The 26010-nt window shown below is 38.6% G+C and overlaps 1 protein-coding gene across 1 annotated transcript in view; it reads right to left on the bottom strand.

The window, feature by feature from the left end:
- LEPR (leptin receptor) overlaps positions 1-26010 on the bottom strand; it is a 69254-nt gene that overhangs the window by 33109 nt on the left and 10135 nt on the right. The window contains exons 2-7 of the mRNA XM_042461176.1: positions 20667-20787; positions 18741-18799; positions 17516-17824; positions 15755-15878; positions 5923-6128; positions 1314-1459 (exon numbers count right to left, since the gene is read on the bottom strand). Coding sequence (XP_042317110.1) covers positions 1314-1459; positions 5923-6128; positions 15755-15878; positions 17516-17824; positions 18741-18780 — 825 coding nt within the window. The 5' untranslated portion in view covers positions 18781-18799; positions 20667-20787. The remainder of the gene's footprint in view (positions 1-1313; positions 1460-5922; positions 6129-15754; positions 15879-17515; positions 17825-18740; positions 18800-20666; positions 20788-26010) is intronic.

Raw genomic sequence — 26010 nt, 5'->3', positions numbered from 1 at the left:
TTGAAACTTCCCCGTATTGACGGTGAAAGTTTCCAATGAAGAAGAAATTGCATTCAAGTGAACATGGTAACAAAGCTCTGCATAGCTAGGAACATTGGCAATAACGGGTTCCTGCCTGTGCCAAATCACTCACGCTCAGTTGAATGTGGTTATGTTTCTTCCACAGACCTTCCTGTGAGGATGAAAGTTTAGGGGGAAGGGCTGCTAAGGTAAGGGAGGGACTGAAGCATGCACCCCCTCATTCCCTTCATGCTTACAATGTTTTACATGCCAGACCAAAGCTACTTTAACATCACATTCAAAGGCCTGAACTGAGGATGTTCACAAAGATCTTTTCCAGCCTTTCATTCACATTTAATTTCTTCAGAGCCCACAAAATTGTTTTCTGGAACAGTGACAAGGTATGTTAAAATGCAGCCATGCTTGGGGGAGCACAGAGAAGTTACTTCTGCACGTGCACTGTTCTTCTTAACTCTGGGCTGAAGTCAATCCTGCTTAGCATGAATGTTAAACATTTATTTGGTGTGAGTTGTTTTACAAATATGGCCAATGGAAAGTGGTCATACTAGAGGTTTCATTTGTCTGCAGGCTGAAATGGTACCGATCAGTGCACCACGAGGCCCTTAAATCGGCCATTCCACCAATCAGGGGCTAGGAGGAGAGAAGGTACCAACTCCCCTAGCCCCTGAACCAATCTGCTACACCACACGGCACGGTGCATCCAGTCCCATGAGACTTCTGCTCCCACTGCCTGCGGGGAATTGTAGGCCTGTTACAGACAGGCCAAAATAAAGCTGCTTCGAGTCACTTTGGAGGTATGGTATTTCAATGATGCATGAGTCCTAAGAGTCCAAAAGCCACACCAAAGCTGCACTCCAGTCCTTAGGACCAGAGCGTGGCTTTGGTGTGGCGTTTGGTCTCTTAGGATGCATGCATCATTGAAATACCATACCTCCAAAGTGACTCGAAGCAGCTTTATTTTGGCCTGTCTGTAACAGGCCGTAGTCTCCAGCACCAAGGAGTGGAAGTGCTTGCTCTTCCTCCCCCCCCCCAAAAAAAAATAGGAACCTGGCTGGCCTTGGCACAAAGCATGCCAGGAGCCAGCCAGGCTGAGAGCCAACCAGACCGGCCCGGTAAGTTGAGTGGCCCTATTTCTACTGTATGACTTGTTTTTTTCAGAGCTTCTTCCAAGTTAAATGTTCACAATTACTACATCTTATAAAAGTACATACCGAACAAGAATTTAAAATGTGTCTTAGGCTTAGATTTTTTTATTTTTTAAAGAAGAAAAATTCAGTATAAAATATGCCTACCTGCCAGACACTTTTAGATGAATTTGCAAAACATTTCACTTCATACTGAAGTGGATATGCTTTTGATGCTGGGCTAGACCAAGAGATCTTTAACTGCCCTTTGTCTGTCATTTCTATTTGCAGATGTAATGGAGGTTCTGGTTTTACTGTAAAACATCACAATCAACAAGATATCTTTAGCATACCAGTCACTGTTGTTGAATGTAATAATAATAATAACAACAACAACAATCATGGATCTGATACAAACCACTAGAGGAGTGCCATGTGCCATTACTATCCTCTCTCCATTCCCTCTACAACTGATTAAACAAGAAAAGCATTAATCTTTTTATGCTGGTTGTGTTGTCTTATCACCCATACTAGAGTGCATTTATGTTTCTTTTCGCAGTTTCTACTATTATGGCACACCTACATTTCTTTTTTAAAAATTGTTCAACCATTAGCTCAAAATAATCATACACATACCTGTACACCCCACAGAGGAAGAAAAAATTACTTGCGATTCAACTAACTTTTGAGGGTAATATTCCAATTAGAAGTTTATGAAATTAAATCTTTACTTTGCCACCATTCCTAGCTAATAGTTGTAAACAGCAATTTGGCTTACTTCAAACAGAAATAATCTCTTAAATGACTACATCATCATTACCATTATAAGCAGCTGCAACACTGTTTCCTCACCTTTCTAGGAAATATTCAAAGCACCTGACATTTTTTTTTAAAAAAAAGCAATTTACAGTTTTAAAATATATATATATTTAATGTCTGTTATTATAAAAAAACATTTTTAAAAAAGAAAACAGCACATTTGAAACTTGTGCACCAGCTGCACCTGTTCCTTGAGATGCCAGATCTGGCCATGGTGGTACATACTTTGGTTACATCCCATTTGGACTATTATAACAGGTTCTACATGGGGCTGCCTTTGAAGAGTGTTCAGAATATTCAGCTGGTTGAAAGAGCTGCTGCCAGGCTGCTAACAGGGGCAGATTACAGAGACCACACAACGCCTCTGCTGAAACAGCTTCATTGGCTGCCAGTTTGTTTCCAGGCACAATTCAAGGCGCTGGTTATTACCTATAAAGCCCTACATGACTCAGGTCCACACTATTTGTATCTCCTTGTATGTACCGGCCCAACTCTGAGATCCTCTGGAAAGGCCCTTCTCTCCATCCCAACACCATCACAAACACAGTTGGTGGGGACGTGAGAGAGGGCCTTCTCAGTGGCTGCCCCTAGACTCTGGAACTCCCTGCCCAGGGAGATCAGAATGGCTCCCTCCTTGATGGTCTTCTACCAGCAGGTTAAGACCTACCTGTTCACACAGGCTTTTAAAGAATTGTTATAAGGTTTGATACAGTGTGTGTGTGTGTGTGTGTGTATACACAAACACACACACACACACACACACACAGAGAGACAGAGAGAGAGAGAGAGAGAAAGTTTTAACTATCCGTTTTAATATTGTAACCATTTAGTTCCTTTTTAATATATTTTTCTGTGTTTAATTGTACTGTTTTTTAATGTTGTGAAGCTGCTCTGAATCCCAGTTCTGGGGAAAGAGCGGGATATAAATAAATGAATAAATTTTCTTTCCACATTTGGCTTTTGATGAGAAGTCCCTTTCTAGGAAACAGTGGCCCGTTACAGACAGGCTAAAAAGTACGCGCAGAGCGCGTACTAGGGTTAAGACGGGGCGGTGCTTCCGCACTGCCCTAACCCTAGTGCGCGCTGTGCACGCACAAAATGGTGGCGGCCGTTCCACACAGCCTCCGCCATCGATGCGTTACGACCTCGCCACCTCCAAACGAGGCGACGCGGTTGTGACGTATTGGGGTCGTGGCAGGGCGCCTAGGGCGCCCTTTCCGCAACCCCAGAAGGAGCTCTGTTTCGGAGCTCCTTCCTGGTTTGGTCCGCTGGGCGCAGCCTTCAGATGGCTGCACCCAGCAGACTAAAGGAGAAAGGGGCCAAACTCAACTTATACATGAGGTCGACTTATAGTCGAATATATACGGTAGATTTAGCCAATGATTGTGATCCAATAAAACCCATTCATGCAGGAGCCTATTTTCTTTGCAACCAAAACAATGATTGCATACTACCAAAGCAAGGTAACTGTGCAAGGAAGGCCAAGTATATCACAAGACTGTGAGTGCTTTCACGCAAAGTATTTACTGTGAAATTGGCCATAAATCATAATGGAATTTTATGAGAGCCCAGATGAAGTCAGCATCTATTCTGTCTCTCCCATGTTTCTCTACCACTTGTCTTTCCCCCCTTTTTTGTTGTTGTTTCCCTCCAAGTCATTTCTGACTTATGGCGACCCTAAGGCAACACTATAGCAGGGGTTCTGGAGCTGTGAATGTTTGACCCACCCAAGGTAACCAAGCAGGTTACCAGAAAATGATTGAATCACAGCAGAATGCATTTTAATTGGCAGCACAAGCCACACATGTTAAAAGATTGAGCTCACAAGCTCTTTCAGGTCTCTAGTTGAGGTATGTACATACTTCATATTGTCTAACTTCTTGTCGAAGGCCTTACGTATTCAGGGACAAAGAAGTTCTAAGAATGCTGTGAATTCTGTCTTGTAAATTATTTTTTATGACAAGATACTCAAAAATTGCTGTAAAACTTTCAAGTAGTATTAGACCATGGCATACTATTGTTTTAGGGGCTATACAGACCGCCCTTTTTAGTGCTGCTTGGGGCCGTGGCAACTACATGCCATGGCCCTGATTTCGCCTTACCGCAGCACAAAAAGGAGCCACAAAAAGCGACTCCTTTCTGTGCTGTGGAAAGTGCACCTTAGCCACCGAGGCCATGGCTTTACGGGACTTCTTTGGTGCTGCATCATCTTCACCCGCAGTAGAAAAAAGCACTTTTATTTTGTTTATACAAGACTTTTTGAAAGCTTTAATTTTTTTTAAATTCACCAGACCGTTCATATCTGTTTGATGTGAAATTAATTCCACCTAATGTCATTTTAGTTCTATGAGGTACTGATGCAGTTTTAAAACAGGAAACCACTTAATGGTATGATTCAAGAGAATCACTGTGTCATTATTCCTATAATCCCATCATCTTTCAGAAAATTAACCTAATTTATACCAAAAATGAAATATTCACTCTAAAAGGTTTCAATTAATTTCTAGGAATCATATGTTGAGGGGGGAAATTGATTATTGAAATGTTCTTTTCATTATGACAAGAATGTTACAACACTAAACAATTCAAAGAACAACCACATGCTTATGAACAGCTAGATAGAGCCAAAATGCAGCAAAAAATTATTAAATGCATCCATCATCTGATTGTAACAATGTTCACAAGCTGTTAAATAGCAGAAGTAATTCATTCATCTTTTGAATACTAAAATTCTAATTTTATAGGAAGAAATATAATAACAAAGTAATTTATATGTGATACTTTCAAAGGATCCTGAATTTAGGCATCTTCTGCAAAACCTTTTCCATTTTGATTAACAATCATACTTCTGAGGCATCCACACTGCAGAAATAATCTGGTCTGACACCACTTTAACTGCTATGGCTCAATGCTATGAAACTGTAGGAAGCGTCATTTGTTGTGGCACCAGAGCAAACCCAGAATTCCATAGCACTGAGCCATGGCAGTTAAAGCAGTGTCAAACTGGATTGCAGTCATCCCTTGTTATCTGCGGGGGATCCATTCCAGACCCTGCACCCTGCATATAGCAAAAAATGTTGGACCACAAGTCCTGTTCTTTCTTGCAGCCATGTGAACACAGAGCCATTTAAAACAATGGGACTTGCCATTCATGGAAGTTCAAATCCATGGATGGCAAGCCCACAGATAAGCAGAGCCCACTGTATTTCTGCAGTGCAGATGCAGCCTTGGAGTAATTTAAAGACAAAGCTGTGTTAGTCTGAATTGGTATGCAGAAGGACCTTGCAGCACCTTTAAGGCTAATTGAAAGAAAGAATATGGGGATCATAAACTTTCTCTCAGTCCCAAAGGTGCTACAAGATCTCTTGACATACTTTGAGTAAAGCAGGTAGGGAATGGGATTACCTTTTAGGTTAATTATTTTATAGGATTTTTTGTTGCCAAAATCTTACTGTTTAACGTATATCTGCTCATGAGAAGTCATGGATTGTACCTGGAATAAACTTTAAAAGAAACCTTGGAAAATGGATTATCTGATCTTGTAAATTACTATGTTTAGTCTTCTGAATAAAGTTTTTTTAAAACAAAAAAATCTGGACTACTAATGAATTTCCACATCAGCTCTTACACACAAAATTATGATTTTCATCCAAACTATTAGATTTATGATTTAAGTATATAATTTCAAACATTTTAAGAATTTTAATAATTACTAGCTTTAATGATGATTGTATTTTGGTATGTATCTGAAAGATGATGCGTAATTCATAAAACAGTTTTTAAAATGAGTATTTCACTTTTTTAGTTTATATATTTCCTGTTTTGAGAACTGACTTTTTTCGTGAAATAAGATTTCCCGCAGGCTCACTCAGAGAAGTGAGCTAGGCTTACTCAGAGAAGGCTCTGCAAAATGTATATTATACTGATTATGAGGTGTGGTAAATAAAATGAAACTTACCAATATCTATAGGCTTGACAGACATTAATGGTGATTGAAGTAATGCTATTCCATCTGTAATCTTGAGCCACATAATGTAAATTTGGTCGGGTTTTGCTGAAGATATCCGACATATGTATCTTTGGTCTTTTACAGCATTGCAGTGAGTGGCTGTAAAGTTGTCCTTTAGCGAACGTGTAGATGTAGCTTCCAATGATACATCTGTTCTTGAATAGGAAAAGAAAATGAAACTCATCAGGGTTTTTGTTGTTATTGTTTTTGAATAGCACATCCAGACCATTTCACTAGAAGTTCTTTCTTAGAAGATGCCTTATGTCAGTCAGAAGAAGAGTCAATCCACTAGAAATGCCAGAAATACCCTTTTTCCTGCGCAAAGACTACATGTAACACTTGTGTTTTCTTTTAAGTGCAGAAATCAATGGCAGACATGTTACTCAAGTAGAAGAACAAGATGCCTGAAATTAATGGTACCATCACTTGAGTGAGGAGCTTGTTCTTTCTTGGAGGATAAAAAAATTCTGAGTAGAAAGCTGTTAACATTTAATCTTTGTTTAGAAGCAATACATAATTGTTGAAGGTTGCATACAAATGTAACATTTTCTAAATGATTTATCCCGCATACATCTGAGTACATCTAGCCTTAAAAACTGTAGAAATGTGCAAGCTTTGCAAAATATTAAAATAATTCATTTCACAGCAGGATGGAGGGGAGGGTTACTCTATAAAGCAAAAGCCTTTTCCTGCTACATAATTATAGCACTATGTTCCCAGGTTTTTTTGTGGGCTATGTGGCCATGTTCTAGAAAATTTTCTTCCTGACGTTTCGCCAGCGTCTGTGGCTGGCATCTTCAGAGAATGCTTGCCTGGAAAAAGTGTGTGTGTGTGTATGTGTGTGTGTGTGTGTGTGTGTATTTATGTGTGTGTATATATATGGCTGTAAAATTGTCCTTTAGTGACAACTATATATATATACACACACACAGTGTGAGACTGAGAATGTTCTGTTGCTGACGGCTTCAGGCTGGGAGGCAAATGCAAAAGAGGATTAGTGTCTGCTACTTGGTGATCATTATCTGCTGGGAAAGCCCCTGACTCTGAGTGGTTTCCTATTTGCATTTGCTGAGTCCTTATTTTGCTATTCCTCAGGACTGAAAGCCAAATTTTGTTCACTTTAAGGGTTTCTTCTTTCCGGTTGAAATTGTCCAGGTGTTTATGGATCTCAATGGCTTCCCTGTGCATCCTGACATGGCAGTGGTTGGCATGGTCCAGAACTTCAGTGTTTTCAAACAGTATTTTATGCCCAGGATGGTTTGTGGCATGTTCTGCTACTGCTAATTTTTCTGGCTGGCCCAGTCTGCAGTGTCTCTCGTGTTCCTTGATTCTTGTTCAGGAAGAAAATTTTCTAGAACATGGCTACATAGCCCGAAAAACCCACAAAAAACCATGGATGCCGGCCATGAAAGTCTTCACTATGTTCCCACTTTAACTGCCATGGCAGCATCCTACAGAATCCTGGGGTCTGCAGTTTAAGGAGTGGTAATAAGAATTCTCAACTGAAGAGATCCATTGTCTCAAAAAACTACAAATTGAGGGATTCTATAGGATGTTGTAGTGTAAGTTAAGGATGAACCATAGTATAACTGTAGAGTGTGGACAGACCCACTGAGCAAAAGAACGGTGGCCATGGTGCCATGTGCTGTACCCCAAAGTTATTCCTGTGGCCCTCAACACCTTCAGACTACCTAGATTGTCCTTTTTCTGACAATTCATATCTTGAATAGGCTGCAGAGACACCTACACTGTTCAACATCAAAACAACAACAACCCATCAGACATTTCACCAAAGCAGAAGTGGACAGATTTCTTGCCCCCATTTGGGAATATTTTAACAGTCTTACAGCTCCCAGAGGGCTTGGGAGGCAGAAAATTACCCATTCACATGAGACCCACTTCATCTGTAAAGTAATGGCTCTGTAAAACCTCCCCATCAGCCTTAAAAATGTTACATCTGTTTTCAACATATATCTGTTTCTAACTATGAGAAGACCAGCATATAGTTTTCCAGACAAATTAGCCTGAATTATTCCTGTAATGTTATTTTCATGTTTACAGTTAACCTTGAAAGTACAGTTTTAAAAATTTTCATACTTTCAGATTAACTTTCAAAATACAGTGTATTTTTTTAAAAAAAAATAATTTGCTTCCTCAGTTCCATGAAGAAAATAAATAAATCTCATTTAAAACCTGTCACTGTGGCTATTGCTTTGGACTAGAGTATGGAAAATATTCATCTTCTGGCTTTCTTCATTCTGTTTTGTTTCCCACTAGAAAACTCAAATGAGCCCAAAATATCTTCTTTGGCTGATCTCTTTTGTTTTTATGCATTTTTTCACATACTTGAAAGTCCCATGAAAACAAAGCAAAATAGTTTTTAATGTACTATTTAGCACAGATGTCCAAAATGGAAAGCACATACAGAGCAACGTGAAGCCAAAGTAACAAGGCATGCTACAGAAAATCAGTATTTAATTATTAGTAATTGTCACTGGTTCCATATAACATTAAGCCAATCATCACTCACTATATGATTATGTCCACACATCAAATACAGGTATACCTCAGTATGCAAGAGGTATTGTAGCACATATGAGACTAACCAAAAAATAATTAGTAATTCCCAGCATTGCCATTTATACATTTTGTCAGATTCCCGTGGACTACCCATATGCTTATATTTAGTACACTTATATTTCTACACAGTTTCTACAGGGAATTTGAAAAAATACTTTTTTATCTATATGAAATGCTCTTTGAATCATTTACTGGGAGACATTCCCTCTTATCTGCATCAGATTCATTTTCCACATACATTTTCAGTTCATTCAGTCTAAAGACTCTTCCTTTTCATACTCCGTAAGGCACAGTATGAGGCAGTTTCAAATATGTAGTTCTGTGATTTTATAGCCATCCTGAATATAAATGGATGATGCTGAGTGAAGGAATGAATCAAAATGCCTTTGTTACTGCTGGAGAATTTCCGCTATCAAGATCAGGTATAAGCTATTTTATTCTACGTATTTCACAGGATCCTTTTTTTTTATCTGATTAGGTAACATGACCTCAGTTTGAAATTCTCAAAAATTATACCTGTGTGGATTTCTTATCCTAACCTAAAGAAATGCCATAAAGGCAAAATTTCAAAACTAATCAGCAAATCGGCATGTTCTTTGTATTGTCTGGAACTATCACATCAGGTCACTCTCTAAGGATGACAATGATTACATTATTATGAAGGAGAAATTATCTGCTGCCTACTCTTCTGCTATCGTCTTGACACCAGATGGCTACACTAATTCTATGACTCTATAATTCAACTCACAACTTTTAAATGCAGCTGATATAACAGATGGCCTCAGTCAGTTGTACAGTCCCATAAGTATGTCAGCTCTTGGTTAGCCCATGAAGAGATGGACAAGTTAGAGGAAAAGTGTTAATGCATTTATTATTAATATGCTAAAAAATAATTCAGGAACATTTATCTTGGAAGAGAGATGTTTCAAACAACTACACTAATTTTAAATTGTTGTTTACATTTAAATTTGCAATCTTTTACTGTGCTAAAAGTAACCAGAATGAAGGTGAAAAAAATCAAACCCACCAACCCAGTTCCAGAGTAGAAAAAGCAGCTGTAGAAATTTTTGGAATCCCAGTATGTCACCCACCTCACCAAAAACCATTTCCTTTGCTATCCATGTCTTTCTCACATAAGTTTTTCACACGGGGGAAACCCTGTGCAAAACCAAGGGTTTAAATTGGGGAAAAATTCACAAAAGCGGATTGATTTTCACATGACACATGTACAGTGCATTACAAAAATATTTACCAGCTTTTGACTTTTGCTCATTATTTGTGTTGTAATCCAAGAAGATCTGCAGAGGTAATTGCTGCCACAGGTACATCTGTCAAGTATTGACTTGCATGAGTATGAATATTTATGCAATCAACTAATGTCACTTTGTTTTGTTTTTTGTTTGTGTCACAATACAAATACACTCATCCCTCCACATTTGTGGCTTTAACTTTTGCAGGTTTGATTATTCACAGACTTTATTAGTATGTTCTCTCAGAATATCTAGGTCCTCCAGCGCAACTTTATGGTCAACTTTAACCAAAAGTCACACTAAAGGAGCTAGAGATTCCTAGAGAAAACACTCCACTAGGCATCTGTAGCTCTTCCAGCACAATTCTATGGTAAATGTCTGGCAGATGTTGTCTAATGAGTTGCACTGGAGGACCTAGAGATTCCTAGAGAGGTGTTCTCTCAGGTAAAAACATAGTGTTTTTGTTATTGGCAGTTTTTCCACATTCACGGGGGTCATGTGCCCCTAATCCCAGCAAATGTGGAGGGACAAGTGTATTTGTTTCTTCATCATATAATGGTGTACATCAAGTGCTAATAATGCAAGTGAATCCATTTCTATTCCAGGTTGTGGCACAAGAAAATGTGGAGAAGTCAAAGGGAGGTGAATCCTGCAAGGCATTCAACAGTATTCTTAATCCCTATTTGGACAGAGTCCCCCGTAAATTGTTCTGTGGGAGAAAATTCTTACTTGCATAATCATTTTATATTTACAAATATGCCCTATGTTTTCTCCCATGGGCTCTCATCCTCTTCACTTTATGCTCACATTAACACAATGGGATTTGATTATTCACAGATTTTATGAGTATGTAAGATCAAACTGAAAGACCACAAGTGATGCTTGGTTGCAAAATGATTTCATGGTTCTGTGGGAACATGAATTTAGGTCTCTCAAATCCCAGTCTTAACACACCAACCTCTTTGCTTTCCACAAAATCAGCACACAGAGAGTGCCATCTGCTAAGTGGTGTGATTGTTGTATTTAATGTACATGCTATATTTAATTCACATTCCTCATGTTTTCCTTTAATGTATATTAAAAGAAAACATGAGGGACTTGTATCATATATTCTAAAATGTAGAAGATGAACCTAGGAAACCTTAAATAGTCATCCTTTTTGTGGGGTTGAGGGAGAATATATCTTTTTTGTATGGGTGAATGGTTTAATCACACTAGTTTCTTACTGTGGGAAATTCACCAACTCTGAAGGAATAACAGACAGCAAGAAGCAATTCTGCAGTATTCCAGGAGAACTAGGCTTTAAGTAAAGAACAAAACTGGGCAATGTAAAATTTGGCTTTTTAACACGGTGACTCATTTTCTTAATTCCTAATTTTATCATCATCATCATCATCATCATCATCATCATCATCATCATCATCATCTCTTACCTGCCTCTCTCCATGGATCAAGGCGGGGAACAACAACAATTAACAGCCAAACAACATCAATTAAAAAGAAATCAGTTAAAACACAGGAGATAGTCCTGTAGGTAATCTGGACCCAAACCATATAAGGCTTTAATGGTAATAACCAACACTTTTTTCCTTGCCCAGAAACTTATTGGCAGCTAGTGGAGTGATTAAAATTTCAAAAACTGAAAAATTTAAATGATAACTTAATTCTGGAGAAAGCTTCATGCTGAAATTCCAGCTTAAATCAATCATTTTAATTCAAAAATAAATGTAATTAAGTTGTCTTGAACTACTTTTACTTTTAGCACAAAGCGGTTGTTTGTTCTAAAGAAGAAGAAAAAACCTGGAGAAAGGGAATACAAATTCCCTCAGGGACAATCACTGAGAATGTATTGGCCTTTTGGAGTTATTTGTACAGTTCAAAATACCATGAAGAAACAATACCAGGCAAAAGATCAGAGTAGCTAAGGATACTTTGCTTAGTTCAGCAGCAACAACAAACACAGTCCTCCAAACTGGCATGAAACTGTAGAACTATAAAAATAATGTTGTGAAATGTGTGTTTTCTGGACCACACTAAACAGAATGGGGGGGGACTTTTTGAGTATTTGGCTTCAATTTCACTATACTGTTGTCAAGTGGAAATGATTCAGGTTTCCCTTGCCACTATTTCCTTCTGTTTCCATAGGAAGAACTAGCTGTGCTATACACAGACATTTGCTTTTTAACAAGTGAAAGATGTGTAAATGAACCCATTTCTATAATCTGTTCTAGAAATTTGCAAAAAAATGATCTAGTCCAGTATCCCAGTATTAAAAAAAGAAACTTTAAAAACTGAAACTAATTCAGGGTGTAGTGTCTAAACAGGGCTTGCCTGACTAACCTAAAAGCACCAGATACTGTCTGATCTTGGAAGATAAGCAAGGCCAATCCTGGTTAGTACTTAGATGGGAGACCACTAATGAATACCAGGGCCTATAGACTATATTTCAGAGAAAGAAATGGGCAAACCCTCCTCTGAGTAGTACTTGCCTAAGAAAACCTTATGGAATCCATGGACCTGTTGTAAGCTGACAATGTCTAAACAGCTTTTCAGTGGTATATTCTCAAATGCCATAGAAAATTGGTCAAAAATAGTCCATTTGTATGACATAAAATTAGACTGGGAGTGAGATACAGTTTCTTAGCTATAACAAAAACCTGTCAACTGAATTAATTCCTTAGTGAATCTGTCCCACTAGACGTCAGTATGTAAGAGAACTCCCAGAACAGCAAAACACACACACACACACCCATTGATGTCAATTAGAGGCCATATTGAACGTCACGTGCAGACTCAAGGACCATCTGACTGTTTATTGCTTATAAGAAAAAAATTGTATTTGGTGGTACATAGGTGGCTACAGTTGTATCATATTTATTTAAGATTATTTTCTAAAGCATGCAGAAGACAGATAAGGGGAAATCAGGAATTGCTATTGAACTATTTCAGAAGAATGCATTTAACTCTTTCTCTTTATAGACTGCTCTCTCCCAAACCACTGAAAAATAAATGACTGATAGGTTCCAAAAGGCTCTGAAGGTGGAACTGTCCGCTGTATTCAGCCTGATTCCATGCTGTCCCTCCAAACTCTGCTAAATAATCTTTCATTTCCCTTGACAGTCTGGGTTGACAGTCTGAATTTAAAAGCTTGCACTGAGGCAGAAAAAAACAAGAGCCAATCTATTTGAATAAATGAGACCACTTTACCCTATCTCTAAACAAGTCTGCAGCAAGCCACAGTAACAAACATTTGCTTTGTTTGGTAAAAATTAAAAACTGGACACACATTTGAGAGAGCAAATTTGAGGAACACAAATGCTGAATTCTACAAATTGGATGCATGATGTGAGGTATGTTGTTGGTATTTTTGCAGCCCAAGTTCAATGATTACTGAGAAACAGGTCACACTGAGTTATGCAGGTCTCACTTCAGTATAACAGTATGTATATTTACAGCCTTCGATCACATAAAAAAATCACCTCACCACCACTGCAGTGACTGTTTCAGGTTATAAAAAATGATTGCATACCTACTCAGAGGCCATTACTTTCACAAGGCATGAAAGTCAACAAGGATTAGATAAAATTCTTATAAAAGGAGACAGGGAAAGTACATGATACTGTGTACATTATTTGTCTTTCTTTGGCAAAACAGATTTATATACATTAGGCATAGTGTGCATCTGTCATGAATACCTTTCCTTCTTGTTCCCACTAAGAAAGTGGATCTTTTCATTATGTCCTTGTAATCACTTCTTTTTTTTTTTTTTTGGCACGACTGTCATCCCCACTAGCTTGCAATGCTTCAAAATGCATGTCAATCATCTGTGCATCATCAGTGACAGAAGCGGCAGCCCAGGCTCTGGGTGGGAAGAAGGGACTGGCAGGCACTGGGCCTCTTGGCTGGGCATCACTCAGGAGGTTCTTCCCCCAAAGAGGTGCTCAGGAGCGCAGTGCTAAGACCCTCAAAGGGCTCCATGTCATTTATAGATTTTTTAAAAATAAATTGACTGAAGATTTGATTCATTGGCTTCAAGTGGTTGCAAAATCAATGAATCGAATCTTCTATGAATTTTTTTAAAAAATGTACCCATAGGTCACACTACAAGCACAAAGGCAGTGCTGAGAGGGGGGGGGGGAATAGTGAGGAGGGATGGTAAACACTCCTCTGCCATTGGTCCCTCCTCTCCAGAATGATGCGATTCAGATCCGTCGTTCTCACTTGTTGAACATGCTCCAGAATGGATTCTTTCAAACAAAACCACCAAAGAACTAGGTCAGGAAAGACTTTTTGCATGTGTGTTTGCCTCACTTCATCGCGACTGAAACCAATCACACTAGGATCAGAACTGGTTTCAAATGGGAATGACGTCATATAAGCTGATCAGCTTACTTTACCATAGTGGGAATGAGTCCTTAGTAACTAAATGGGAGACCACCAATCAATACCAGGTGCTGTAGGCTGTACTGCAGAGGAAGAAACTGACAAAACCACTTCTGAGTATCTTTGCCTAAGGAAACCCTATGAAATTATTGGGGTCATCATGTTGGCAGGTACTTGAAGTGCGCACGTGCACACACATGCAATCCAAAGCAAATCTAAGGACATCTTTGCAGTTCCTTCTTACTGTCCTTCTGGTGGCAAGTGAAAATATTTCTGTTCCAGTAGGCTTTTAGAAAGTGGTTATTGTGGGTGTTAAATAATGCCCTGTTTTACTTTTAGTTTAATGGATTTATTTTAATTGATTAATTTCTATAATTAATTCATCTCAATAATAACTTTTTGTATGATTTGTCCTGTTACAGACAGCCAAAATAAAGCTGCTTCGAGTCACAGTGGAGGTATGGTGTTTTAATGATGCACATCCTAAGAGTCCAGAAGCCACACCAAAGCCAGCTCCAGTCCTTAGGGCTGGGAGTGTGGCTTGGGTGCGACTTCGGGACTCTTAGGACGCATGCATCATTGAAACATCATACCTCCACTGTGACTCGAAGCGCTTATTTTGGCTGTCTGTAACAGGCCTTCATTTCTGACTTTAAAGTGTTTCAACTCTGTGTGATGTAACATTTGGTTCCCAGTATTTGGGGGGAGGGGGAGGGGAGTGAGATATGAATTAATTAATTAATTAATTAATGATAAGGATTCTAGAAGCTATACTGTACTTTTCATTGAGGTATTCTAATCAATGAAACTATATATTTACTCCCCCCTCCCATGATGATAGTACTTAGTTAGGAAGTAAAAAGCTGTCTGATGTTGTTGCTAGCTGTACTAACTATACTCTTGATATGTGTTATAATAGTTCAAAACTTTATTTAAGTATGTGGAGCAGAAGTTGTAAGGAAAGTATGCTGTTCAGATGAAAAGCAACACATAGAAATCACTGCTACCATCATAGTCAACCAAGCATACACGTTTATAGATGAATTTTTCATTTAACATACAAGACACAGGCAGATGGCTATTCTTCCATTCGAGAGAAGATGTGGGAAAAATATTTTTTTAAATATTTACATGAAGGATGCCACTTCAAACATGCCAATGACAGCTAAAAATATAAATTATCTAATGGCAGTATGATTAGTACTAGCAAAGTTCATGTTTCCCCTTAAAAGTGGAAATATTGTACAATAATTGTATTGACAGAAGAAACCTTGGATGTGGCTACAATGAAATGCATAGGTTTACAAAAGACAAAGAGAGAGCACAGGGTGTATAGCCTCTGTTAACCTTGCACTGAATATAGGCCCAACTGATAACCGTAGCACATATACACACCAATGTCCTGCCTCCAACATTAGACAAGTCTGGCATTAAAATTGAAGGAAAAGCAATAAACGTGTTTTTTTTTAATGGTACAACCTCCATTACAGAACAGAAACATTTTCTTTTTAGAACAAATTCTATAATTCATAAAGACCAGCAATTGGATAGATATAAATTATACTTACAACGCATAATACAAGTTTACTGTAAAGTCTTCATTCAGGTATGGTGGTTTAGTAATCAGCTCTGCAATACACAATAACTCCTGTGTGTTTTCCTCAGTCCAAAGCTGTAAATTCCATACTGAAGCTAAACGGAAAGGTTAAGTATTTTTCAAAATTTCCTCGTATGTCAAAACAATTGAAATGCTGTTTTACTGCACTGAATATAGTCTGAAACGGGTTTACAAGCAAAACAAATTGTTCTTAGCAGTGACTAAGAAAGTCAGCCCACATCAGCTCAATATGTGATAAGTCATTTATATGAAACTTCACAGTGAACTCTATCCAGACTGATAAGCAGCTTCTAATATCAAATAATAACCCCCTAAAAAGCAGAAATAGCAAATGTGTATAGCTCTTGTTGACTCTGCCAACCCCGCATCCCTCACACCACCATATAAATGTAGTTGTGTGGACCTGCTTCATAACAGAAGCCTAATTAGTACATTATTCCATCTTTGGTTAGCCACAGATTTTCCATTGGCTATCCAACCAGTTCTTTTCTCTACACTGGTATGTGCTTTGTGCTTCTCACAGTTTCTATAAACTGCCCTGACTATGGCTGAAAGTTGCCTTTGTCCTTGCTTTCACTATGTTGTTCCTAAAATACAGCTCTTTCCTGACTTCCCAAGCCCGACTTTACTGTAGCCTTGGGTTGTATTTCACATCTTTTCTAAGTATCACCTTTGCTGCTGTAAAAGAACCAGGTTCTGATTCTAATTCTACTGTTGTGATTTTTTAAAAAGAACTATAGAATGTGTGGAGGGCAAATATTTCAATAATTTCACATTCCTAGAATCATAGAATCATAGAATCATAGAATCATAGAGTTGGAAGAGACCGCAAGGGCCATCCAGTCCAACCCCCTGCCATGCAGGAAATCCAGATCAAAGCATCGTCGACAGATGGCCATCCAGCCTCTGTTTGAAGACCTCCAAGGAGGGAGACTCCACTACACTCCGAGGAAGTGCATTCCACTGTCGAACAGCCCTTACTGTCAGGAAATTCCTCCTAATGTTGAGGTGGAATCTCTTTTCCTGTAGCTTGCATCCATTGCTCCGGGTCCTAGTCTCTGGAGCAGCAGAAAACAAGTTTGCTCCCTCCTCAATATGACATCCCTTCAAGTATTTAAATAGGGCTATCATATCACCTCTTAACCTTCTCTTCTCCAGGCTAAACATCCTCTGGAACTGAGCTGCCATTGGACATGCTATTTTCAAAATATCCATGAGTACAGAGTTTGGATAGCATGATCACGTCATATCAATGCTAGTTTAACTGAACCAGCTGCCCAGCTATTCAAAATGCAGTGATTGGCCTTTATAACCTGTCACCACTCAGGGCCAGTCTTTATCGAACAGCTGTTTTTAAAGCTATTCTAAGGCTTCTGCTCTGAGTTGGGCCACTAGAACTTGGTGAGCACTAGGAAAAAGAAAGCACTTGGTGGTTACTAGCAAGGGTATTTTTCAGTGCAGAAGAGCGTCACCTGACACTGACTTTGATGTAATATCAACATCAAAAAGACTATTTAATTATTCTCCCAGGACTATTAGTCTAATTTGTTTGCTCTTTGTCATAATTTTATATGTATTATTGATCTGTTTTATTGTATGCATTTCTTATTCTTATTCTAACAACCTTAGCAACAGTTTTGGACCAGCATATAAATGTTGTAAATAATAACAATAATATTTTTTTAAAAAAAAAAATCTTCTCCAAGCCCACCTATTTGATGAGATGATAATGCACTAGTTTCTGAATAAGTAAATGCCCTGGCTTCCATTTCTGCAGTATATATAAAACAATTAATAGATCTTTCACGCCAGTGGCAACAGAAAAAATTATCTTCGGCTTCCAGCGCAGTTGCATTGGTTTTACTTGTATTATGTTCTTCATTTAAACTAGGACCATTATCCACAATCTCAGAAGGGAAAGAAAAGTTAGAAATCTTCTTAGGAGGCACACAAGGTAAATGAAAGTTCTGTGGAGGAATCCGATACACCATGCAGTGAGAAAAAGCCATTTGAAGGAAATCTGAGGACACAGAAAGAAATTGGATTCAAATGTGAATACTTCACATAGCAGAAACCCAAATTTTTTATTATTATACATGGGGGGGGGGAGGAACAGCAATATTATTGAACAAATGACAAAAACATCTGTAAGATCACAGATATGCTTCTTAGAAAAAGCTTTCGTTTTTGCCATTGTTTTTGCCATTGATATATTGATATATATTGATATATATTTAATATATTGATATATACCCATGTCAGTAGAAATTCTATCCATAGACACAAACAACTTTAGTAACAGTTCAACTCCCATAGAAATTGTACACTAAAAATTGTCTTTTTCTGTCTTTGAGTACTGAATGGTACATGTTATAAAACAATGAACTTTAAAAAACTATAGCAATACTTCTCTATAATAATTTAATTACTAAAATCTGGATCCCAGCCAAAAAGACCTTTAATCTAGTCTAAAAAGACCAGTTCTTTGCCAACACCAGGCAGATCAGATTGGCCTATGCATCTCTTACCTGCTGCACCATCACATCCTCTCAGAAGGTCCCTGCCACTACCTGTGATGTCAGAAGGGATGCCTGGCCATGTGGTTGTAGATAGGCACCCTTATGAGCTATGGTGGGGTCCTTCAGAGAGGCTGAGAGAGCAGTGGTGGCAGGTATGGGGTACATGACAACAGTGGACCCACAGTGCAGTGGTGGGCAGACATGTGTACACCTGCCCATTGCTGTGCCAACCCAGGGACTGATCCAGGTGGAAACCATGGACAGGATACTATGGAGTTGGTTTGCGGTACCCTGCCCATCTATTTAGGCCCCAGGTCTAATGGCACAGTAAGCCCAGCTGAATGAGAAATAAATGGATCAAACAAAATCCTTCTGCACTTTATTAAGTCATTTAAAAAAGAGATATAAGCAACTTACTCAGTTTAAGAAATCCAATCAAAACATTATACCAGTTCATCTTGATCTGAATAAAAGATCTGAGATAGGAGAATAATGAAAAAATGTCATGTTGATCTCTATAGAAGAATAATGAATTTTCAAACTTCCTATTTTCCTTAGAAGAACTTAAAATCCCATAGCAAAGAGTAAGTGCTGGGTAGCAATTCCAACTAGGATCATTGTATGGACAAAAGATTATAGTTTCTTCCCCACTTTGCCCAAGTCCAGATGTAGCAAACCCATCCACATATCCACTGGGAGAAATTATTTGCATAAAAAAAAAGAACTGTCATAAAACTTCAAGCCACATAAAAATATGAAGTATCGTTTGATCCACTTTCACAATTATGTTAATGTGAAAGCTGACATTTCTGAAAATACTACTATGTTAGCAGATTGTTAGTACTTGGATGGGAGACCACCAATGAATACCAGGTGCTGTAGGCTGTATTTCTCAGGAAGGAACTGGTAAAATCATCCCTGGGTATTCCTTTCCTAAGAAAACCCCATGAAATCCATGGGATTGCCATAAATCAACAGGTGACTTGAAGGTACACACATTAACAGAGGTTGTACACACACAATTTATGTATGTGTGTACATATTCACCACTGATTAAAGGACGTATATGTTGAATTCAAAATTTCAGAAACACATAGCAGGGATTGCCTTGCTTGGCTGGCATTTTTACAAATACAAAATATGGAACACCACATTTGGGTTACATTCACTTGCAGAAAAGACATAAGTATTTATTTTTACAACATATAATTAATTTGCAGAAATCACTGCAATATCTACAAGAAAATGGGTTGATGGCCAGTTTGTTAAATGGCTTTAGTTGTTTTCATCTGGTTTAAATTGTTATATTAGAATTGTTTATAAAACTTTAGTTTTAGTTCATTTTTAAATATGCATTTAAAATTTTAAATGTTTTTACTGTAAATAGCATGTTGCCAGAACATTAAAATGAGTGTGAAAAGATCCAAGAGACAGAGTTATAACTGAAAATTAAAATCAAACTATGCCCAGTTCTTGCAGGTTTCCCCCCCGCCCCTTTTTTTTTTTTTTTTTTTTTTTTTTTGGAAGCAGGTACAGTATTTGTAAAGTGTAAATAAAATTAAGCTAGATCTGAAACAGCCAGGCCAAATAGAGTGGCTTCCAGCTGCTTCAGGAGCGTGGCATTTAGACATAATAATACAGTAATAATAAATAAATAAATAAATAAATAAATAAATAAAATTTTAATTTTTATCCTGCTTTTCTGTGATGAGACAGTCCAAGCAGCTCACAACACATTAAAATATCCATATTCAACATTATTTCCCAAATTTCCCCCTTTAAAACAGGATTAAACATGATACAATTAAAATTGGAGATTAAAATATCTACTAACACAATAAAAAATATATAATGAGGACAGAGCGGTGGGCTAATACATGATGTGACATCCAACCCTGCAGCAGCTGGAAGCCGCTCCAATGCCACCTAAGGTGGCCCTAAGCTGCCAGGAAAAGGAGCATATTTAATCCGCTTCTGCCAGCAGCTCATTTAGGATCACATCAGTGGCACATTCTGGGAGCAGGCTGTTCGGTCACCACAGTCCTGGTGCGATTGGCACAGGAGCAGCCTCCAGCTGCTCCTTCTGGGTCATCTGCTTTGGCCCTTAGTTGTCATATAACTTTGTAATATGACGTTTTGTCATGCCCAGTCTGGAGGCATGCCTGGCTGAGGACTCAGAAGAGGAGGGAGAGAGGGAGGAACCTGACACTCAGCCTAGTTTCTCATTGCCTGTATCAATGGAAGCTGATGCCACAGAGGACATTCAGGTGCCTGGCACTCAGGCACGAGAATCTCCTGCCAACTTGGGCAGTGAGGAGGAGGAGGAGGAGGTGGTCAACTTACCTGTGCCTTCTTACAGTCAGCAAAGATCAGAAAGGATGTGGCTGCATCGTTCTAGGAGGCTTTATGAGAAATGCCAAACAATCAGGAAGCAGCTGCACTAGGAAGTGCTGGAGATAAAAACCTAGGAAGAATGCCAGAACCGTTGTCAGAAGTTAACTGACTACTCTGATAAAAGAACCCTGTTTGTGGACTCTCTTGTTGCCTGACCTCCTGGATTGGGACTTTGGACTGATGATTCTGCTTGTTGAAACCTGTGACACTTGGACTGATTGATTAATCTGATTGCTCAAACCCTGACTGGCTAATGAACTGGCTAAGGGCTTTGCTTTTGGAACTCTTCCTTTGCTCTAACTTATTGTTGTCTGATACTAAGGACATGCATTATTTCAGATGCTGTGTTTTGTTGCTGTTTTGCTTTGCCATAATCTCTGTTGTTTTGCTTGCTTTCGGCTGCTGTCTGCTTTTCCAGACAAGTTTGGTTGAACTAACTAAGTCTTAAATGGGCAAGCAAGGACCATGAACTTTAAAAAAGACCTACTTCCATGGACTTTCATGTCCATGGACTTTTGTGTGTGAATGGGTAAGCTCTCCCCTTGTGAGGGATGAGACATTTTAATTATCTCTTCCTTCTCATGCAGAAGAAACAGTAATTATATTTCCCACCCTTTTTCAAGCAGAGTAAGAATTATGCAGTTATTTCACACCCCTATCTACTGAAGATCCTTTAAGTTATTTTGTTCATTCCCATATTGATCTTTATTTGGAATAATGGAAACTATTTGGAGCTCTCCAGCTCTGCCTCATTAGGCATAACATGTTACAAACCCGTTTATGGTTTGGATTTCATACTGATCATCATCAACAACATCATTTCTCTCCCTCCCACCTTTTCTAGGTTTAACACTCAAAGTGAATCAGCTTGTAACAAATTAACAAATGTATCAATAAAAATCCACAAGACACACTCATCAAATGTCTGTCAGAATAGAAAAGTCTTCATTCTTTTACAAAATGTAGCAAGGGTACCAGTCCACCTTCTTTGGGAAGAGAATCCCAAAGTATTGGGGCAGCAACTGAGAAGGCTCTCCCCCATGTATGCACCAGAAAATGGTGATAGGACAGAAAGAAAGCCTTCTCAGCAGATCTCAAAGTGCAAGCAATTTCATAAGGGAGAATAAAGTTCTCCAGGGAGTTATGGACTAAACCATTAGGACAGGGCAAGGAATATACAGTCCCCACTGACTGCATGTAGTCACAAAGCTGCTTTCAGGATCCTCAGGATCCCACATTAACCCCCAAAATTTATGTTTGGGGGAAAAATTAAATAAAATTGTTTAAAATGATTTCCATGCCTCCTAGGGCAGAGCAGAGCCAATTTCACTGCATTTCCATCAGGCTGTTCTAGGTCCAAGAGAGGTCTTTGTTTCTCACAAGGAAATAAACCAGAAGTGACATCTTTACTTCCTGGTCAGAAAAAGGTTTCCCCTGGGCAAATATTTGCCAAAAGAAGTTTTAAAATTTCAGGGACGATGGGCAGAGGAACAGTGAAGCCCACCAAAGTTTCATGGGGGATCAGTTTAATTCTCCAGCATCCGCTAGCAACCCACACTTGCATTAAGATGTTGGTCTCACAGAAATGAAGTGGAAGTTCTTCTCAAGCACTTTAAACTGAATTAGCATTAAATCTCTAATAGGGGTAAGACGGGAGTGGGGCAGAACCATACATACCAGCTGTTGGCTGAACCATTTTGATGTGCAAAAAGAATGAAAAGCTCTGTCACAAACTATAACACGATGTAACATTTATCCTCTTTGCTTGTAATGTTTAGAGTCTCTCCCCTTGTAGCAGACAATCGTTATTGTGGTTACAATCTTACCACCATTTCACATCCTTAGCAATTACATATAGATTGCTTACAATACAATGGGGATAAGGTAAGAGCTTCTAGCCTTTAGGGTTGAAGAGCAGGGTATAAATACTGTAAATAAATAAAATAAACTTTAAAGTGGTATGTATAGAACTCACCACTTGAAGATCATTTTCAATAGAATTGCAAAGGCAAATACCAGATTTAAAATCTGTGTTAAGAAGATTCTCCATGGACTTGGGCCGGTTACAAACCGGCATTTGGGACGTCCAGAGGACGTCCCATTTTAAAAAGGGGCGTCTCTTCTAGACGCCCCTGGGCCTAATACGGACTCCGTCCGTACAAGATGGCGCTGGCCCTTCTACATGGCCGGCGCCATCTTTGCGTATCGGACGCTGAGCGTCCGTACGCATCGCGTCCTTTGTGATGTAGCGAGTGTGCCCCTGGCGCCTCGCTATGTCGCAAACGCGACTCTAAAAGAAGCTCCATTTTGGAGCTTCTTTTTCGGTCTGCACGGGAGCCGCTCCGTGTGGAGGCTCCGGCTCCCCCGCGGACTAACCGGCGGTGGTGGCAGAGCGCCGCAAAGCGGCGGTTTGTAACCCGCCTTGGTAAATCTAAGTATAATATTGCTTAGGATGGTATTTAATATAATGCTACCTTGGCACCATAAAATTCAAAACTTCAAGATAGGGAATAGTAGAAATTAATAAATGATATTATATTTACTGAAAGAGAGAGAGAGTTATTCACTGCAGAAACAATGGATAGAAAAGTGGGCTATTTCAGTTCTCTAGATGTTTGTTTGGATGCAGTAGTTTGAAGACTTCTCATCAATCATAGCTGCTACTGACATTTATAGTAGGAAAGTACACAAATCAATACGTAAGCCAAAGAACTGTATTTTTCCTGAAGTGGAAATGCTTCTTTTACTACTTTAAAGGAATGTTCAGCCACTGTATTTTATGCAAAACCTGCACTGTTACACAACTGTGTTATGTACTTCCACCACTTGGAAAACTGGACAACACAACAAATACATCTACCTAGCCATATGGGCTAAAAACTGTATGGGTCAGATCTGCAATACCTTAATGTTGAGATAATCAGCAAGAAAGGACAATATGTCAAAATCTGTGTATCAAACTGGAGTAAACAAATGGTAATTATCTGTCCTGTAAATAGCAAAGTAGATACCCTTGTCATTCAATGTTAGAATCAAAAATAGAGGGACAGACACATGGTGCCACAATAATGGGAATATTAAGAATTTTTGCATCTATTAATATTCAGTTGATTAGATGCTGTTGTCACAGATACTATGTAGTTTCATCCCCCAAGGCTATTCTACTAAAATATCTTCAAGGATTTCAAATAGTATAATAGTATAAATAGTATAATAGTATAAAGTATAATCATGGTTGGTTTAACAGCCAATGTGCCTTTCAGAAGCGCATCTTAACAAGATCTATAAAGAAGCTAAGAGAGGAAGATTCCTCAGAGATAGACTAAATGTAAATATATGTGTTATATTCGTCATCTAAGGAAGTATAAAAACTTACTTAGGGCAACACACACACACACACACACACACACACACACACAAAATTCACATGATAGGCTTGGTTGGACTTACTGTAGACCAGGCCCTTGTGGAGAAGAACTCCCCTAGATTTCAGTCCCTAGTGAGTAAAGGCACATTTGTGTCCTTTTGGCCTGCAACAATGTATTTGTTACTTCTATGGTAGCAAAATTTGGTTTAGCTGCTAGCAAGATTAGAATCAGTTTTCTCGATCGGAATGACGGCTAGAACCATTCTAGTTTTATGCTTTTATTATTTTACCATTTATGATGTATTATTGTTTTTTATTGATGGGTCTCTCTTACTAACTTTACCATGTTGTTTTATTTGTGGTTTTTGTACCTTGATATTTTTTATATACTGTTTTTGTATTTACTGTTTGGATCTATTTTATATTGTGACTGCTTTTAGCTTTTAACAATAAACTTCTATTCTACTCAAATAATTTAAATTCAGATCATTTGTCTTAAACTAATGGTTAGCATAATACAATATATGGAGGAAAGTTAGTTGTAAACTGTTACTTACCATAAATGGCTTCTAGTACATAACTCAGTATCAGTATGTACTGAACTAGCTAATTATCTTTGCTAATTTAGCATGGTGTTACAAGAAATCTGGAAGCAGTAGAGAAAGAAGAAGATTGCATTAAAGGTGGACAGACTCAGTCAAGGAATCCACAGCCTTGTGTTAGCAAATTTTCAGGGGGTAATAACAGGGACTGGCATTGTTAGCAAGTTACATCATAAGTCTGCCATGTGACACTGCATCTCACATCTTTGTGTAGGAATTCTGTTCTGACCATGCAACAACCAAAATTCACCTCCCAACTCACCTTGAAAACTGTGCAGCTTCCCCCAATTTTTGTAGTGGTTTTAATCTGTATTGTTTTAAAAATATTGTTAGTCACCTTGAGTCCCATTATTAGGAGAATGGCAAGATATAAATAAATAAAATAATAACAACAATAATATCTTCCTTGAGCTGAACACACTCACTGCAAAGCTGTCATCTGCAAGGATGTCCTGGGGACCCCCAAAATTCTCTATTGATTACAGGAAAACAGCTGGATGTGTCACCACTGATCCCTTCACACTTTGAAAACCCAGAAATGGGCATGTAGCAGATTTTGCTACAATTATTTCCACTGATAACCATTCAATGATTCTCACCATCAATCTATTTCTTAGGATTTCATAATGTGGATGATATCAATTTTTGTTTTTAACTGCCCTCAAGTCAACTTCAACTCATGGCAACTCTGTGAGTAAGCCTTCTCTGACTCTCTGTCCTCAACCTCTCTGCTCAGGTCCTGCAGGCTCAAGCCCATGACCTCCCTAATTAAGTTCATCCATCTGGCATGTGGTCTTCTTCTCTTCTCCTTTCCTCTACATTTCCTACATCAACATCTTTTTAAATGATTCATGCCTTCTTATGATGTGGCCAAACTAAGACAACCTCAGTTTGGTCATCTTGGCTTCTTGACTGTCCACAGTGTCCTCAGCACTCTTCTCCAGCACCACATCTCAAATGAGGTGATTTTTTTTCTATCCCATAGTGACTGGGAAAACTATGGCTTGGATTATCCTCATTTTAGTGTTCAGAGTTAATATCTTTGCACTTTAGGATCTTTTCCAGTTCTTCCATAACTTCTCTTCCCAATCCTAGTCTTCTAATTTCTTGACTGCAGTATCTGTTCTGATCAATGTTTGATCCAAGGTAAGGGAATCCCTAGACTATTTCAATTTTCTCACTGTCTAAGATGAATTCCTGTAGATCTTCCATGCTCATTTTTGTTTTCCTAATGTTCAGCATTAAGCCTGCCTTGGCACTTTCATCTTTAACGTTCCTCAGTAGTTATTCCAGGTCCTTGCTCTTTTCTGCTGGTAATATTGTA

The sequence above is a fragment of the Sceloporus undulatus genome, chromosome 4 (genome assembly GCF_019175285.1).
Source record: "Sceloporus undulatus isolate JIND9_A2432 ecotype Alabama chromosome 4, SceUnd_v1.1, whole genome shotgun sequence".
NCBI classification, from domain to species: domain Eukaryota; kingdom Metazoa; phylum Chordata; class Lepidosauria; order Squamata; family Phrynosomatidae; genus Sceloporus; species Sceloporus undulatus.
This window is presented reverse-complemented; position numbering and strand designations above follow the sequence as displayed.